Raw genomic sequence first — 19,928 nt, forward strand, 5'->3', positions numbered from 1 at the left:
CTCCAGCAAATACGGGTCCACGCTTTTCAACAAGCACTCGCTGAGAGTGACAACCTTTGACCTTCAGTAGCTTATAGTCTGGGGATGAAAACAGATGTGAACAAATAGCTTCAGTGCACTGTCATAATTTCCACACTGGACACCTAAATCGAGTATGTAGTGTCTCAGATGGGGTTACAGTTTGGCTGGACTTGAAGTGACTATATGCCCACAACACGTGTACATGAGTGCACACACACACACACACACACTTGTTTGTTTATCCAAGAATGCGCAACTTAAAAGACGTGTGCCGCAGGAAGCAACAGCAAATATAGCATGTTTTTGTGCAACTTTGTCCTTGGTCCTTGTTCCCTAAAAGGACTGCGGCTGCCAGAGACACTCTTCGCTCGGGTAAGGCCCACTAGACATGACGAGGAAGCTCAGTTCTTTCCATACTTGGGCTAATGTCACCATTCTAGAAAAATGCCTGCTAACTATGGTTTACTGTTATTCAAGGACACAGTGGCAGTGGGAGCCGATGAAAGTGTGCAGGGGGCCGACATGGGGTGGGGAAGAGAGGGCCAAACATGGAAGTTTGGGGAGCACACAGCTTTAACGGGGGCCACGGCCGAGGAGCCAGAGAGAAGCGGCAGGGTCCGAGCAGTGCCATGCAAATCTGTGGAGGAAAGAGGAAGGGAAGCTGCACTGAGCCAGACTCCAAGGGTATTTGACATAGGATGAGGGCTGCAAAGAGAGGCCCTTGTGTTTGGCATTTAGGTCATGAATGAGAACCTTTTCTAGAGCACACAAATAGACTGTTTTACAGGCGGGAGACCGACAGGACAAAACCAGACAGTTGCAATGACTGGCAAGAGACGAAGGATTTCTCTAATTAGAAGAGGTATCAGACTTACAGCAAAATGGCTTAGGCGGTGCTCATTACAACGGCTTGAGCAGTACAAACATTCGGTTACTTTGCGTGAGAAGAAGTCTGGAGGCAGGGAGTCCGGGCTGCCGCAGGCGCTGGGTTTCATTGTCAAGGCTTTCCACTCTTCATGTCTTTCCTGCTCAGCCGTTCTTTGTATGTTGGCTTATTGCCTGATGGTAACCAGATGGCTGCTGCGACTCTAGACATCGAGCCCTCGTTTAAGACAGGAAGAAGCATGAAGAGGCAGTCCCAGTTTTCTGTTTAAGTTTGTATTTAACCTCCAGTTAGTTAACAAGCCATGTACTCTTTGTTTCCGGTGCACAATGCAGTGATTCTGTCCTTCCATACGACACCCCCAGTGCTCATCTGGGCAAGCGCCCTCCTGCATTCCCAGCCCCTGCTCCACCCATCCCCCCACCCCCTCCCCTCTGGTGACCATCTGTTTGTTCTCTAGAGTTAAGAGTCTGGTTCTTGGTGAGGCAGCCCCAATTTTATCTGCAACCGAGCTTTTCCTTTACGAGAAGAACCTGGCGGGCATTCTCCAGTCCCCTTGGCCAGAGTGGGGGCACATAGCTACCCTTGGCCACTAGGGAGCCTGAGAAAGCAAGTGTTTAACATTTCCAGGCTGCATCGCAGAAGCAGGCGTGGTGGGCAAGGCCATATGAATGGATATGGAAGGGCCAACCAACATCTGAACTAGCATATTGTACCAGCTCTTCCAGTCATACCACACCATGTTCCCCCTGTCATTTGCTTCCTACCTTTTTAGATGTACAAGGATGTACCATGAGTCCGTTTTCACTCGGCTCAGCTCTGAGAGTGCTCCCCAGCATTGCTACTCAAAGTGTTGTCCATGGCCCAGCAGCCTCAGAGTCCCCCAAGAGCATGATAGAAATGCAGAGTCTCAGGCCCTGTCCCAGACCCACTGAATCCAAATCTACGTTTCAACAGGGTCCCCGGGGGCTGCTCCGGAAGTGTTTCCCTGTTTGCTTGCTGGCCTGAAATTAATGTAAATCCGGATTAATTGTATTGGGAGAATTTCTGAGTGCTTCCTCGGACGTAGTCCACTGGGAGCCTGGTGGTCTGGAAGCCAGGACCCTGGGATTCAGGCCCCTGCACTGCCTGACATACTCTCTTAGCTTGGGTAAGTGCTGTTAGCGATTTACATCTGTTTGCCCATCTGGGCAGTGAAGATACAATCGAAATGTACTCGAAGCTCCTTTGCAGCTTCAAGTTCTAGTTGAAGACGTGTGTTAGAGTGCAAAAGAAGGATTGCGTATCCTGCGTGTCTGACCTTGTTGGATATAATTCTCCTGTCATTTTCTGAAAATTATTCCTTCACTTTGGTGATAGTTATTAAGTTCCTTAGCCCCACGTTTCTTATCTCTAAAACCTTTTGGTTATTAAACAGGAGCATCAGTCATGTTGCAGGTTCTCAGTTAAGGATAGGTTTCTTGATATAAGGGAAATGAGAATTCCAACATGCCTCTCCCCAGCTGCTTTATTGCCCCAGGCTGATTTTTCACATGGCATCATTTATACATGTCAGCCCCATACAGGAACTCTTGTGTATTGACCATGATATTGTAACTCCTTAGGTATATGAGGAAGGTACTTTGAAATGCACTTTGCAGTGCTTACAGACTAGGACTTGACATATATAAGATTTCAGTTGAGTAAAAGGAGAAAAAAGAACTTTGCGAAAAAGGGACAGAAATGCTGTAAGAAACTGAATCGCATATTGTTAGAATTGCTTCTGAGAGCATAGTCAATTAGGATAATTTGGGGTGGAGATGCACTACGAGTTACTCTGGATCTTTAAGCACTAAAATGTTAAATTTGGTATTTCACTTGGTGGCTGTTCAGAGAGATCTCCTATGAGTTCAGAACTTCCCAATTTTTGGGGGCACCTGGCTGGCTCAGTTGGTAGAGGGTGCAACTCTTGATCTCGGGGTTGTGGGCTCAAGCCCCTTGGGTGTAGAAATTGCTTAAAAATAAAATCTTTAAGGGCACCTGGCTGGCTCAGTTGATAGAGCATGTGATGCTTGATCGCAGGGTCATGAGTTCAAGCCCCATGTTCGTTGTGGAGCTTACCTAAAGTAAATTAAAAAAAAAAAACTTGCCAATTTTTTCTTAGTATGGTTCATTTATCGTTCTTCAGGACCAACTTTACAAAGTCCAAATGCCTGTGGGGCTGTTGCAATGCTGGTGTATTTGTTTCCTAATATAGTTGCATGTTTGTGGCCTCTTCAGAGATCAAAATCAAGACCTTCAAGATGGAGGCACAATATAGCAGAATATGGTATTAGAGTTCCGATATGTTCATGCTGAACCTGACGCACCTGCTTTAGAATCTTTCACCTTTGAAAAGAAACATCCTGTAAAAGAAAACAAATGAAGACAAAGAAAACAAGCTAAACCAGAAGCAGACTAAGTACAGAGAATTAACTGGTGGTTGCCAAGAGGGAGATACTTGTGGAGGGGGGGCGGTGGACAAATTACATAAAGGGGATTAAGAGGTACAAATTTCCAGTTATAAAATAAAAAGTCACTTGAAAGGGTTGAAAAGTACACCCTTAGGGGTGCCTGGGTGGCTCGGTCGTTAGGCGTGTGCTTGCGGCTCAGGTCAGGGTCCCAGGGTCCTGGGATTGAGTCCTGCATCCGGCTCCCTACTCAGCAGGAAGCCTGCTTCTCCCTCTCCCACTCCCCCTGCTTGTGTTCCCTCTCTCACTGTGTCTCTGTCAAATAAATAAATAAATAAATCTTAAAAAAATAAAAAGGAAAGTACAGCCTAGGGAGTATAGTCGGTAATGTTATAATAATTCGTGTGGTAAAAATAAGAAATATTCTGTAAAATGCCTCACACTTTTTACTACTTAGGGTTATTTGCTTTAAAGATAGTGTCAGTATTCTAAAGACATCATGTGTGGAAATTCCCATGAGTCCTCTTGCTGTCTTTGTCAAAGCCTAGAAATTTATTGGAGTCCTGACGCCAGTTCTGTTTTATATTTTAAAAGGGTGCTGGAGAAGGTTTAGAGAACAGTACCAAGGCTTAGTAAAAGAGAAGGTGAGGATTATATAAGGGACAGGTGAAAGAAGTGAAAGGCACACCTCATTTCTGATATTAGGGCAGAATGGGAAGCCCTGATTAACGCTCCCCTTGGCAATAAGCCCAGTGCTGAATGAAATATACACTGCTGCCTTGACGTGGAAATCAGAAATTTGCAGATCTCCTGGAGGTTGAACAGACATCTCAGATTTCATGTACCCGACCTGAATTTCTGATGTTCTCCGTCAAGACTGCCATTCCAGCAGCCTTCCCGGTATCAAAGGATAGCAACTCCAAAGACCTCAAGCATCATGCTCGATACTCTCAGACCCCACATTCATTCTGTTGGCTCAGCCTTCAAAATACCACCAGAATTCAACACTCTGTACCACTTCCATGGCTACCGCCTGGGGGGAGCCACCAACATCTCTGGCCAGATTGCTGCGATGGCCTCCTAAAATTGACTTCCCTGCTTTACCCTCGCCTCCTAGAACCTACTATTAGTACAGCAGCCAGAGTGAGCCTTTCAGACCTAAGTCAGATCTTGGCACGTCTCTGCTCAAAAGCTTCCAGAGGCTTTCCTTCTCAGAGGCGAAGCCGGTGTCCTTATAATGCCCTGTGAAGCTTTCTGTGACCTGCCCCCAATAACCTGTGTAACCTCATCCCCAGTTCTCTTTTCCTTTTTTTTTTTTTAAGGGAGGGAGGGACAGAGGGAGAGAGAAAGAAAGATAATCCCAAGAAGGCTCCACATCAGTACAGAGCCCAGTGTGGGGTTTGCTCTCACAACCCGGAGATTATGACCTCAGCGGAAATCAAGAGTCAGACACTTAACCAAATGAGCCACCCAGGTGCCCCTTCAGTTCTCTTTTCCTTGCTCACTCTTGTTTTAGCCATACTGGTCTCCTATTTCTTGAACACAGTAGACTCCCTCTGCCTTAGAGTTTGCACTGGCTGTATTTTCTTTGTTTGTTTCAGAGTAGACATTTAATAAGCATTTGCATGTTATTTGATTGGTCTGTATGTTTTATTTAATTATTATGTTCAGTTAGCATATAGTACATCATAACTTTTTGTGGTAGTGTTCAGCAATTCATTAGTTGCATATAACACCCAGTGCTTATCCCAACATGTGCCTTCCTTAATACCTATCACCCGGTTATCCCATCCCTCCACCCCCTTCCCCTCTGAAACCCTCAGTTTGTTTCCCAGAGTCCATAGTTTCTCATGGTTCATCTCCCTCTCTGATTTCTCCCCCTTCAGTTTTCTCTCCCTTCCCTGTGGTCCTCCATGCTACTCCTTATGTTCCACATTTGAGTGAAACCATATGATAATTGTCTTTCTCTGCTTTACTTATTTCACTTAGCATAATCCCCTCCAGTTCCACTCATGTCAGTGCAAAAGTTGGGTATTCATCCTTTCTGATGGCTGAGTAATATTCCATTGTATATATGGACCACATCTTCTTTATCCATCCATTGGTTGAAGGACATCTTGGCTCCTTCCACAGTTTAGCTATTGTGGACTTTGCTGCTATGAGCAGTGGGGTGCGTGTGCCCCTTCTTTTCACTACATCTATATCTTTGGGGTAAATACCTGGTAGTGCAAGTGCGAGGTCATAGGGTAGCTCTATGGAACCTCTGTACTGTTTCCCAGAGTGGCTGCAACATCTTGCATTCCCACCAACAGTGTAAGAGTGTTCCCCTTTCTCCACATCCTCACCAACACTTGTTTTTCCCGTCTTGTTAATTTCTGCCGGGAATGCTTTTCTCCTGGCATGTGGACAATCCTTTCATTTCCTTCGAGTCTTTATGCAGATATTACCTCTTCAAGGAGGCCGACATATCCATCGTATGTTGAATTGCAATCTTTCCTTTTCTCCTCTGCTGTTTTAGACCTCTTGTCCTACTGTAATTTTTTTTGTTTTTCATTGTTCTTATCAACTTCTGAGATACTTAGTTATTATGTTTGGGGTTTATTCCCAATGGGTCTCTTCCCATTGAATATAAGTTCCTTTAGAGCAGGGATCTTTGTTTTGTTTACTGATGTAACAGAAGCTCCTTGAAGAGTACCTGGCATCTTGTAGGAAAGCACAGTCTGTTTGTTGAATAAACAAATGAATCCCCAAAGCAAAAATAGACTCAAATCCTTTCCACCCAGGCCTCAAATCATTTACACAGGAAATGTTCCAAAGAAAATAAGTAACTCATAGTTAAAAATGAAAAAGCGCACTAGGAAAAGAGGCACCAAAAAAGGACAAGCATAAAAAAAAAAGATCCAGAGAGATTTTGTAACAGTCATATAATGCAAAGAGTAAAAAATTATAGTTAAGCATGTTTTTGTTTTATTTTTAAATTTTTTAATTAATTTATTTTTTAATCTTTGGTTTTTCTGTTCAGCATGTTTGGAAGAAAATAAGTGGTTTTAAAACTAGGATCAGGGTAAAGAAACTAAAAAATGATCAAGTAAATTTTTTAAAAATTCTAGAAATGAAAATATACTAATTAAAATGAAAAAATTCAGCAGGCAGATTTAACAGTATATTAGACACAGCTAAAGACAGCGAATGAACTGCTAGATCTAGAAAAACTGCCTAGCTTGCAATTCTGAAGCGAAGATTAGAAAATATGTTTTCAGGGGTGGTGGGCAGCTAAGACATGAAAGACAGAGTTATGATGGTATAAAAAAATACTAGCTGATATTCCCAGCATTGTTGGAAGATAAGACGAAACCTATCAGGTTCAATGCATGATAAAGGAAAAGAAATTCTCACCCAGGGACAGAGAAGCTGCAGTATACCAAAGAAAAGAGATCTCACAAGCAATTATTTTTTAAAGAGCAAAAAAGGCAAATCATACATACTCTTAAAAAATCAACAATTAAATTTATGAGCGACCCTTGGACAACAAAAACAGATGCCAGAAGATATCTTTTTTTTTAAATTTATTTATTTATTTGACAGACAGAGATCACAAGTAGGCAGAGAAGGAGGCAGGGAAGCAGGCTCCCTGCTGAGCAGAGAGCCTGATGTGGGGCTTGATCCCAGGACCCTGAGATCATGCCCTGAGCGGAATACAGAGGCTTTAACCCACTGAGCCACCCAGGCACCCTTCCAGAAGATATCTTTAATGTTCTGAGACTGTGAGAAAGAGGAACTAAACTGAATTCATTACCTGCTTGAAAAAATCTTTTTCCCAGACTGACAAAAACAAAGACTTTAGGACCCAGACTGGAGGAGATGATAAAGAAAAATGTATTTCAAGCAGAAGGAAAAAGATTACAAATAAAAGGTCTGAGATTCAAGAGGGGACAGTGAGCAAAGATATTGGTAAATATTTAAATATAATACAGCAACATCAAAACAATAAAACAAAGTAGTGTCAGATTTGCTTTGATACAAATCTGAACCAAAGTACTTTTATAGCTTATAGATTGGAAAAAGGGTGATCACAGTTGGAGCATGAAGGTTTTCGTAGTTTTCAGTAGGAAGATAATCCACTCATAAACTTTAGACTATATTAAGTGTGCATGTTAATATTGCTAGGAAAAAGTCTGAAATAAGCCTGACTAACTTCCAAACAAGTACAAGAAAAAAATTTAAAAAGAAAAAAGAAGAAACCCCTCATTCCAAAAGAAGGAAAGAAATCTGGGGAAAAACTATTTGAATAGGCATAATAAAATAAGAAGTAAGCTAAAGCACTTAAAAAGGAATAATAATATATGTAAATGCTAAGTTTGTCAAAGGAAAACAATCGTCAGACTACAAACTCTAACTGAAAGATAGAAAAAGATAGACAAATACTAATCTAAGCTGTTATAGCTATATTAATATCAGACGAAGTAAACTTTGAACAAAAAAAAGTCATTGAAATAAGTATCGGTACATAATGATAAAAGACAGAAAATCAAACGGTTCTGAACTTTTATACAGTGAATAATGTGACCTCAAAATATAAAGCAAAAATTAACAGGAATCAAAGATAAATGCCCAATGGAGTAGGGGATTTTTTACATAATTTTCAAACAGAAAAAGTCTGAGCACAATTAAGCTCATTCTGATGGACATGTATAAGCCATGCATATCATTTTATGGACTATATTTTTATCAAGTAAATAGGAAAATCTTTGAAAATTGGTCATGTGCTAGGTCATAACATGAGCCTCAAAAATTGTCATAGAAACCACATTTTTTGACCACAGTGCACTTATGACAAAAAGATAACTTAAAAAAAAAAAAATCCCAGCTGTAGAAGTTAAAATCCAACAGTTTTTAGAAACACAAGTCTAAAGAGAAATTGTAATGGAAACATGAAAATACTTAAGACTGCACATGGAAATATTCAAAATAAAGTTGTGTTAAGGCAATATTTAGAGGACGATTTATAGCCTAAATTCTTCCATTGGGGGGAAAAAAAGGCTCAGTATGAATGAACAAAGCATGTGAGGAGTTAGAAAATTAAGAATATAATAAATCTAAAAGGGGGAGGGGCACCTGGGTGGCTCAGTGGGTTAAAGCCTCTGCCTTCAGCTCGGGTCATGATCTGAGGGTCCTGGGATGGAGCCCCTGCATCAGGCTCTCTGCTCAGTGGGAGGCCTGCTTCCTCCTCTCTCTGCCTGCCTCTCTGCCTACTTGTGATCTCTGTCTCTCAAATAAATAAAATCTTTAAAAAAAAAATCTAAAAGGGGGAAATAGCGTAAATCCATGGTATAGAAAATAAATATTCAATGAAGAGGATCAATGAGACAAAGGTTGATTCTTTGAAGAAACTAAAAATAGAGAAGTGTCTGGTAAGATTTTTCAAGAAAAAGAAAAAAGGGACATCTCAAATAAACAATAAAAGGGATGAAAATGTAGGTATAACCAGTGATTCAATAAAGAAATGCAAAAAGGATGTTATTAACTTTAAACCAATAGTTTTGAAACACACACAAAATGTATAAGGAAAAATATGTTTACCAAAATTAACTGATTTAAAAAGAAATAGAAAATATGGGTCGTGGTTTAGCCTCAAAGTAAATCGCATCTCATAGTTTAAGATTTTTCAACAATGGAAACAGCAAGCCAAGATAGCTCTAGAATTATATTCTACCCAATGTTTAAAGAATAAATAATTCTATGTATATACAAACACTTCCAAAGACTAAAAGAAAGTATGATCACTAATTTATGAGATTAGCAATACTCTAACACAAAGGGGAGACTAGGGTTGTAGAAGAATCTGAATTTCACTCATGAACTTGGCTACAAAAATCCTAAACAAAATGTTAGCAAAGCATATCCTGTGATAGAAAGATAATATCAGGTTGTGTTTTGCCAGGAAGGCAAGTTGAATGATACTAGACAATCACTTTTCTGAAATAACACTTAGGCGAATTGCCCCAACCCTCCTACTAAATGCAAAGAGATTGGACAAATTGCACTGTATACACACGAATTTTCAAAGCATCAGAGGGCTAAGAATGTAGTGAAGAATCACTGGGCCGTCATCAGGAAGGTTTGGCCTACTTTTGCCCTGGAAGGTGGGGAGGGGAAGGGGGAGTTTACTGATCACCGAAGAAGCGAGAGGCTGAGAAGGACTTGCAAAAATCATCCAAAGCTAGAGCAACTGAGCGTCAAGTCCAGAGCCCACCAGACTGTGTGCAAATGAAGGGAGGCATTGATACAGCTCTCATGCTTTGGGTTGGCCTGTGTCCTTGGGATGAGCTGTAAGAAGACCGGAGTGTGTGTGCATTTCAGCTTGGCTTCAAATCGTATCAGGCACAGGAAATGCAATAAAGTTATCTCATATTATAAGGGCCCCCAGATGCTGGGCAGAAGCAGACAGAAATCCTCTCTGAGAAAGATATCCTCCTAGGATTCGAGTTAGTTTGTATTTGTTTCGAATTCACTGAGTGGCACTCAGTAGAGAATAATCAGGCAAACAAGGAGGAAAGGCAACATGGATGAGAACGGATATAGACAACAAAACAGAAGCAGACCCAAAAGAAGTTATTACAAAAACACGGAGGAGATGTAAGTCACCAATATTCAGTCTATTTTTTTTTTTTTAAAGATTTTATTTATTTATTTATTTGACAGAGAGAGATCACAAGTAGATGGAGAGGCAGGCAGAGAGAGAGAGAGAGAGAGGGAAGCAGGTTTCCCGCTGAGCAGAGAACCCGATGCGGGACTCGATCCCAGGACCCTGAGATCATGACCTGAGCCGAAGGCAGCGGCTTAACCCACTGAGCCACCCAGGCGCCCCGCAATATTCAGTCTATTGATTAAATTACCGGGAAATGTGTTCATAAAAAAGCTGGAGAAAATGTAGAACTGCACAAAAGAGGGGAAAGTAAATTTCGGTTTATGAAGGAAGGTTTGTATATTTATAAAATAATTTGTTAGGTCTAATATGAATCTTTTTATAGCTTTGTGTACCTTTTCCTGTGATATATTCTTCCCAGCTAGTATTTTATTTTATTTTTTATTTTTTTAAAGATTTATTTATTTGACAGAGAGAGAGAGTGCATGAACGGGGTGCAGGGGAAAGGCAAAGGAAGGCTCCCTGATGCGGGGCTCGATCCTAGAACCCTGGGATCATGACCTGAGCTGAAGGCAGACACTTAACCGACTGAGCCACCCAGGTGCCCCCTGCTAATATTTTAAAATAAGATCAAGAGTCATCGGTGTGGGCTGATGTAAAACTTCTTCTGTTGGAAATCAGAGAATTAGGCCTACACCAGCAGCCCCAAAGAAAAACATACAGAAAAACCTAAATGCTTTGAAAAGGATCTAGATCGGCAGAATGTACTACAGCAATTTTTATTTGTGATACGTGTCATTGTCGAATCGGCCTCCCCAGTAACTATACAAATGGGATTGCTGTGTGATGAGTGTCATACCGGGTTGTTCCTGGTCCTTGGGCAGGGGAGAAAGGGTTGCCATTTTCAGTTGCACTCTCTAAGAGCAAAGCAAGGAACATGTGAGTTGTAAATAATAATTGTTTTTGTCTTTAAATAAGACATCGAAGCTTTTTTTTTTTTCCCCCGAGTTTTAACTGAAGTCTTCTGGCCACTTTTTCTTTCTACAGAATGAACATGTCGATTATGTAGATGTTGGCGGGGCTTACGTGGGACCAACCCAGAACAGAATCTTACGTTTATCCAAGGAGCTGGGTCTAGAGACTTACAAAGTGAACGTAAATGAACGTCTTGTACAATATGTCAAGGTAAGTCTGACATTTTACTCAACTGACCAGTGGGAGAGCACTGTATTTGGGAAAGTATTTGTTTTTGTTTTTAGTTGTTTTTTTCTCAAAGCCATTCTACCAGTAGGCTGTCAGCTCTACAGTAGTATTCCGTGTTTTCTTTTCTTTTTTCTTTTTAAAAAATCCTTGTGGACTCTGGGAATCACTGCCCGCGTCAGCTTGGCTCTCCTCCACATCACCCACTGTAGCCCTTGAATTCTCCACCCTCACCCCAGTCCAACTGGAGTAGGGGTAGGAGGCTCTCAGCATTTTTTTCCTCTTCACCCTTTATGGAGAGTGGGGGATGGGGAGATGAGGGGAGCGGGAGTCATCTGTGGTGGGAGCACACACACACACACACACACACACACACACACACACACACACGGTGCCCCGGGCAGCCCCCCAGGCACCTAAGAGGCAGTTCTAAGGCCCCAAGGAACACAGTAGTCTGAGGCCATTTCTTAAGACTGAACAGGTTATTATTCTCATTTTTACCTGACATGTCTTTGCACACTTTGATAATTTCCTCTGTGTCACGCCTTGACTCTTGGGAAGTCTAGCTGGGTTGTGCAGTTTCGTACTGTTGAAATGAGATTATTTAAACTCTGCTGACATCCACGCAGGAAACGACAGCTGTTGCCAGTGTTATTCTTTCTTACTGAAGCCCAGCATGGAGCAGCTGGAGTCTGGAGATGTGCCTTGAGAGGTCACAAGTTCTCTGACCCGCCATCGCAGTTTACTCATTCTTTATTTTTTTATATATACATTTATGTATTTATTGGAGAAAGAGTGACAGAGCACAGCGGGGAGGGGGGAGAGGGAGAGACTCCTTTTTTTTTGTATTCAGTTAGCCACTGTATAGTACATAATTAGTGGTAGAGTCTTAAGCAGACTTGGGGCTGAGCACAGAGCCTTACATGGGGCTCGATCCCATGACCCTGAGATCACCACCTGAGCCAAAACCAAGAGTCGGAGGCTTAACCGACTGCACCACCCAGGAGCCCCTCGTTTACTCATTCTAATGCCCAGATTCCCACACAAGTAACCACATCACTTCTCAACAACTTCCCCCAGCTCCCCAGGCAATCAGGCTCCACACCTGCGGGGACTTCTGAAGCTTGGGATCGAGAGAACTTGTGAGGGTATGCACACTGATGCACAATCAGGGAACTCTGGGGAAATTCCTATAGCTGGTTTGGGATGGTTCAGGATGCTTGGGGGAAGAGTCTGGCAAAATGGGGTTCAGAAATCCAGGGAGGAATGAAGAAAGTATGAAAGTATAAAAAATGACGCAAAGTGTTGATGAACGCAGGTTTCCAGAGGCTTCATGATCACAAAGGGAAAACACCCCTTTGCTTCCCCACTTTCTCTTTTCTGCGTGGGATGGTGTTTCCCTGGACTAGGCAATAACACTAAGAATGGTAGTAACTAACATTTGCTGAGCACATTTGCGTGTGTTAGCCTACATAACGTATTCGCACTCAACTGCTAATTACACAAACAGTCACGTCCATTCACTCACTCCCCAGTCCAACTGGGAGGCAAATGAGTCTGGTGATTGTCCTGGAACCTGAGCAGACTTGTGCTTCTAACTTCTTCCTGTTGAACATTCAGGAGCTGAGAGATTTTTATTTTCCCTGGAGGCTCACAGTAAATAACAAAGTGCTCTTTTTATGCACAAACTCCTTATATCCACTGTGTTAGGCAGGTACAATTGTCCCCATTTTACAGGGGAGAAAGCTGAGGTTCGGCAAAGGAAAGCAACTTGACAAGGCTATGGAACGATTAATGGTCTGCCTATCCCCTGAGCTCCTACTGTTCATCAATTTTAGGACTGACTTAACAAATATGCACCTATTTAAGGGATGAAACTAAACACCATTCTTTTCATCTAAGACCTAATCTCATCTAAAGTAAAGATGGATCCTAGAAGTTCGATTAAACAGACCATCCCCTCACATACCGTAACCTGCTAAAGAACATGTGTTTTCCCCCAAGTTAGACAGCAATGTTAAGGTAAAACTATAGTGGGTCAGTTAGAGGTTAAGTTACTTTACCTGAATGAATACCTTTCTGCTAGGGTTCTAGTAAATCGTATCATTTCTGCAATGAGAAATATTCACTGGGGTTGATGTTTTTATAATGACCAGGAAGTTGTAAAGCGAGGAGGCCAGATTAGGGGAGTCTTATATTCCATGTAAGATTATTAATAAACCATACGGCAAAAAATAATTCCACTTACTTAAAAATATATCAACCCTCACAGTTCTGTCCACTTCTGGGGGGAAGAAATTGATCTTTTCCCATCACCATAGTGCATAGGGTTAATAATGCAAATTATCTTCATGGCACTCTCTGCATTGGCTCTTGTGACAACCCGAGCTTCTATAATCTCCCACAGTGCTTTTTTTTCAGTAAATACCACCAAAATGGTAGTGGGTGAATCACCAGAAGATTGCCATTGTCTAGTTAAAACTAAGCCGTATTAGTAATGGTCCAGGTTGCCTTAGCTGTTAAATTTTCCCAGTGTGCAGCCGTAAAGAATGGCTCAGTTATTTCTTCTGGCAGCAGACTGTAGTGCATCAAGTTTCAGCGTGTTCTAGTATGATTTTTATTATTCATCAAATAATTTTTCGTAACCCTTGGTAGATCGCGTTGGCAGTGCAAATTTTGACACAACAGTGTGGAGTTCCAAGCCTGCGCCTCTGAGCTGAACACTCTTTCCCTTCCCAGGGAGACTCCATCTAATCACAGAGAGTTCATGTCATTATTGGCAAATGTATTCATTAGTTCAATAAATAGTTACTGTAGAGTCTTCTCTGTACAAGATACTGTTCTAGGCTGGAAATGGTAGACACATGATCAAAGTTCCTGCTTTCATGGAGCTTACCATTAGCTAACATTTCTGCCTGTATTCTTCATGGATCTTGTGAATAGAATACCTATCCTAATCCTGGTTTAGTAGATCCTGATTCTTTTCTCTTCAGTTTATTTATTTATTTATTTTTAAAATAACCTCTGCACCCGACCTGGGGCTTGAAATCACAACCGCCAGATCAAGCATCCCATGCTCTACCCACTGAGCCGGCCAGGCCGCCTAGTGGATCCTGATTCTTATAGAATAGGTTTTTGAACAGATTTTATGAATGTGGTGAATTTGATACAGGTCTGTTTAGGCGATTGTATCTCATTTGTGAAATTAAATTAACCATGTTGTCCTTACCCTAAAAGGTGGATTTGAAGTGGCATCAGCTAGGTGTGTCTAAAACACTCTATCACTTCTTTTCCTCTGGATGGTGTTAAGACAAGTAGATGGACTTGAGTGCTTCTTGGATTGATTGATCGGTTACTTGCATTAGTAAATTAGATGCACCATCATTATGATTATTTTATGAGTAAGTTTCATGGAGTTGTGGAGACTTTTTGTTAAATTTTGCAGTGCTGAGTCTTAGAGAAGGAGGAAGAAATGCTTGATTTCTCTTTTCTTTTTTCTTCTTTTAATTTATTTATTAGAGAGAGAGAGTGTGTGTGTGCACAAGTAGGCAGAGGGAGAGGGAGAAGCAGGCTCCCGGCTGAGCAGGGAGCCTGATGTGGGGCTTGATCCCAGGACCCAGATATCATGACCTCAGCCAAAGGCAGACACTTTGACTGAGCCACTCAGGCGCTCCTGTTTTGTTTTGTTTTTTTTCTTCTTTTCTTTTAATGGGTTCTTCCAGATATTCATAATGCAGGTACGCTGTAGAGAGGGAGAACACTGCCTCGAGAGATGAAGCAAGGCATTTGGCAGGCGCCGCTCTGAAGGAGAAATTGACACATTTATGCATTCCCACTTTCTCCCTAAATAAAAATGGAAACTCTAAATATATACCACACATTTCTTTTTAGAGAATGGTGTGATAAAAATTTATTTAAAACAACGTAGGCTTTCCTGATAGTAACAGCTCACCAAGCAAGTTTTCTAGTATGGGTTCTGTTCTTCCCACAGCTGTTTACTTGAGGTTTCTATGCCAACGACTGAAATCAAAGGCTTTTCAGAATGTGTGTGCTCTGGAATACTAAGTAAAAATTTTTTGTTGTTGCAAAGAGGTGAACTCTGTTTTAACCAGGAGGCCATGTTGAAAGCAGAGGATTTATTTTTTTCTTAGTTTGCCTAAATGCTTGCCAGAAATAACTGTATCTTTGACCCCTTGCTTTATAATAGAGTGTTTCTCTAGGATTAGGGACATATATTTTTAAACTGCTTTCAACACCTTTCCGTATCAACTCACAGAAGGTATATCTTTTGTGTTCAAAGAAAGTTATGCTTTCACTTTCAAGTCTGCTCAGTAGGAAAGGCAAGGAACCAAAGGCTCTTGTAGGGGTATTGCTTGTTGTGTCTTTGTCTCCTTTCTTTTAATCACTTATATCCATCCCTCCTCACTCCATGCACAGGTCTTGCCTTCCATCTGTAATGTGCCTATACTTGTGTTGCCTCATGTGAGTTGCCTAGTGATCCTATGAGGTAATAAGAATCCCCTCCATCTTACAGATGAGAAAACTGAGGCTCAGATAGCTTAGGCACCACAGTCGGGCTTTCCATGTCTTGAGCCCAGGGTTCTGTGGGTTATGTCACATCGTTCCTTATTCCACAGGCAGAATGTCAACTTGTAAATATCTGTAAAAGACAGCTGTGAGGTATGACAAAAATCACCTTACCCCAAAGGGTTCTGAACTCCTGACATGCTACTCAGGCAGTAAGGGCTCCTGTGGATTTGGCCTCCTGTGGACACAGGCACTGGGAGCCATGTGTGGTTCCATTTACCAGGGTGGCTGCTTCTCTTGCATCCTGAGCCATAAATCTGGAGCCTCTCGGGCCTTCAGTGAGCACCTGACTCCCAAGGAACCCCCAGAGAATCCCAGTTAGGCTCAGCAGGCTGAAGACTACAGATGGTTTCTATTACAGTGTTAGACTACTAAGTCTAGAGGTCTAGGACATGCTTTGGAATTGTTGGGTATATATTTGTTTCGTTAAGTGATTTATGTGAACTCATTAGTCAAAGTATGATCTAGATAAGAGTACCTTATTTTATGCCATTGTATCCTCCCTGGCTTAAAAAGAGAAAAAAAAAAGATTAAAAAGAATAAAAAAGACTGGGTGGCCCAGTTGGTTGAGCATCTGACTCTTGATTTCGGCTCAAGGCATGATCTCATAGGTCATGGGATCGAGCCCCACCTTGGGCTCTGCACTCAGTGGGGAGTCTGCTTGAAGATACTCTGTTTCCTTCCCCCTCTGTCCTTCTCCGCCCTCTAAAAATAAATGAGGCTTTAAAGAAAAAGAAAGAGAGATTTAAAATAATTTGTATATTATTTTATTATTTATTATGTATATTATTTCAGGGTAATTATTTAGGGTAGAGATAAAAAATTGGGTAAGAAGAGGCACATAGTAAATGGGCAGGTGCTCATGACAAGAAATTCTGTTTGATCATAGAAATGAAGTAATATAAGATTATTTGATTTCTTCTCTAAATTACAGTTATACCTGGGTCTTTAAAAGCAGAGAGACTAAATATGTTCATCTATCAAGTATTTAGTACAAAGATATATATAAGTATATATATAGTACAAAGATATATAGTTTTTAGTAACTTCCATTCTTTTCCACCGTCCATTTTAAAAAGACTTCATTTCTTTCTCTTTTTTTTTTTCATTTATTTCTTATGTTTACAGGAAAGCGTAATGACAGAAATTACTCTTAAAGCCTTGTACTGTTTAGAAAACTAGGTCAGCATTAACCATTTTCTCTCAAAGCCTCCTTTCTTTTCCCTATAAACTTTCAGGGAGAAATCTCCCATTTAGTTTGTAGAGCACAAAACTTCTACTTGGTTGAAGTGACAGCCCAATAAATAGAAAAGTCAAGTGAATTGTTAAAATTTTTTCCTTCCTTTTTTTTTCTTAAAAAAAAAAATTGTGGAAACGCCTTGGTGGCTCATTTTGTTTAATGTCTGACTCTTAATTTTTGCTCAGGTCATGATCTTGGGGTCGTGGGATTGAGCCCTGCCTCATGCACCACGCGGAGCATAGAGCCTGCTAAAGATTCTCTCTCTCCTTTTCCCTCTGCCCCTCCCCACTCCACGTGGATGTGCGCTCGCACGCTCTCTCTCTCTCAAAAAAAAAATTGTGGTAAAATACACATAACAGGGCTGCCTGGGTGGCTCAGTGGGTTAAGCCTCTGCCTTCAGCTCAGGTCATGATCTCAGGGTCCTAGGATCGGGTCCCGCATCGGGCTCTCTGCTGGGCAGGGAGCCTGCTCCTTTCTCTCTCTCTCTACTTGTGATCTCTCTCTGTCAAATAAAATCTTAAAAAAAAAAATACACATAACAAAAGTTTATCTTCTTAACCATTAGGTGTACAATTCAGTGACGTCAGGTTCATTCACATGATTGTGCACCCTTCAACTATTCACAAAACTCTTTTCATCTTCTTGTTACTCATTTTTAATAAGGCCAGTTCATTACGGCAATCCTTATCTCAGCATTCACTGAGAAGTGGTCTAGAGTTGGCCTCTGTGACTCAGTGAACTGGCTTTCGGTGGCAGCGCAGAAAGGGGATTCAGTCAGACACGAAGGATTTCTCTAAGGCTGTGGAACTTTGCAGTCACCTCCTTAAGTGGGGCCTTCGCATTGTGGTTAATGGCAAAAAGAACCTTGTCAGTGGAATGAAGCGTCACATAAGCAGCTTTCTCAACAGAAATTGCTCTCCTCTCCATGATAACCCAACTGCTAGAGGTTCTGAGCTTTCAGGTTAAATGTTGCTAGTTTGAGGTCAAAAACTCCTTTTTTCCTCCCCCTACTTTCTTCATCCCTATTTTTGCTTCCTTCCTGCTTTCCCCTCTGCAGGCCCTACTTTACCCAAGAGCACGCACCCACTATCGTAGCCCAAAGAGTTAATCATTGGTTCTGAAATTTCTAACTTTTGTAAAGTAGCCTTCTAACAGCTGAAACTGAAACACCATTGAATGTCCTTATAAATCCCATACCTGATGCATTCTGGGCACTTCCTGAAGAAGAGAAGTTCCCGTGTCCCTTGAGCACATGCTAACCCAACCAGAAGGTCTTTGCGTTCATTGCCCTGTCCTGCCATTTAATGGGATCAATGCTGCCATAGGTAGCCCTCTATTTCAGGCCTGGACTCTAAGCTTTTTCACTTCTGTGTCAAGCTCATTTGAACAAATACCTTTTGAAAACCGGGTGGACCACAGAGTTTTAATAAGTGAGTTTTAGTAAGCAGTTTTCCTTACTTTCGAGATGGGAGAAAGTTGTAAGAATGCAAGTGTTTGGTTCAAGGTCCTACAGAAGTGAGTGAGAAAGACAGACAGATGTGAAAGCATAGTTGATAACTAATCTTAGCGAACACAGACCTTGAAACTGAAGAGACAAATAACAATCCTAATGTGGAGACCTTCTATTTGAGCAGCCCAGTACTGTCTTCATAACACTTCATTTTGTTGTTTGCTTTGTGTTGGGGTCTCATGCAACCAGAAGAAGAAAATTCTAGGTGGAATGACAGAAAATGTGAATGTTAATTGTAGTTAAATGCAATGAACACTTTGATCCTGAAAACTGTGGAAATGAGTCCTTTCCATTTAAAGGACTTTTCTCCTGTCAGGTTTTTTAAACATAGGGATCAATTCCTGAACTACTAGTCCGTTTCCTTTCATTCTCACAGTGCTTCTGTAATTTGTCAGACTCAAGTGATACACTGGGAACCTCAGGCCGAGATTTAATTTTGTGTGTTTGCCAAAGTATCCAGTGGCCTAGTTTCCACAGCCATCTCCAGCAGATAAATGTCTTTGAAAAAAACCTCAGGCTTCAGAGACAATGGGAAGAAATCACCACTGGCCCACATTTGCTGCCCAGCAGGGGTCATAAAAGATGCCGCCAAGGCACAGATGTGGGCACCGTCACTAATCTACATAATTATATGGGCCAAAGAAGTCCTGAGTATCTGTGACTCTTCCCAGTTGGTAGACTAAAAAAAAAAAAAAAAAATCCTCTCTGATGGTCACATGTGGGGAAGATGGTACTAAGGATCTGATGGCTCCCAGTCCCCTCTCCCTCCCACGTCTGCACCATCATGATCACGGGAGCCATCGCCAAAGTAACTCCACGCAGATCCAACCCCGTCCACTGAGATACGCAAGGTGAATGCACTCGGTTAACAGCCAGTCTGGCAAGAAGCTCTGCTTTACCCTTGACCCTCTCTACCTGCTCTGACGTACTTTATCTTTGTCCTGCCCAGTTCCCAGGGGCAGAGAGTCCCAGGCTCAAGACTCAGCACAGAGCTCTTGCAATTTCAGCTAGACGCACAAGTGATTTCATTTTATTTTTCCTATTGACTCAGTGTTGTGGTATGACGTGCGTTCTTGTTCAGGAGATGTCTGCAGGAGACTGTATTCCCATGAGGAGCATTTGGAAAATAAATCCGCTGGTTATCAGGGCTCCTCTTTCTAGCCCCTCTTCTCCCGTGTCCCCTTGGACCCCTGAGAGCGCCAGCCAGAAGAGGAAGAAAGCATGTCTAAGGGAGTATTTTCTAATCAACATTAATCCCAGCAATGCTTTGCTAGAGAGGGAGTTTCTTGGTCATATACATGTGGGAATGCTCCATGTTCCGTCCCTATCATTGAATGCCAAGATGTTTGTTAGCAAATTAGGGGTCCTATGAGGATGAGCAGGAATTTTTTTTTAATTAAAAAGAAAAGCTG

At 41.7% G+C, this 19,928-nt stretch overlaps 1 protein-coding gene across 1 annotated transcript in view; it reads left to right on the top strand.

The window, feature by feature from the left end:
* The window catches only part of LOC111150422 (monoamine oxidase A), a 67,643-nt gene that overhangs the window by 18,787 nt on the left and 28,928 nt on the right, over positions 1 to 19,928 (top strand). Inside the window, exon 3 of the mRNA XM_022507860.1 lies at positions 11,027 to 11,164. Within this exon, the coding sequence (XP_022363568.1) occupies positions 11,027 to 11,164 (138 nt within the window). The remainder of the gene's footprint in view (positions 1 to 11,026; positions 11,165 to 19,928) is intronic.

This window comes from Enhydra lutris, unplaced genomic scaffold (genome assembly GCF_002288905.1).
Source record: "Enhydra lutris kenyoni isolate GAN:26980312 unplaced genomic scaffold, ASM228890v2 scaffoldscaffold23, whole genome shotgun sequence".
Taxonomy (NCBI): Eukaryota; Metazoa; Chordata; class Mammalia; order Carnivora; family Mustelidae; genus Enhydra; species Enhydra lutris.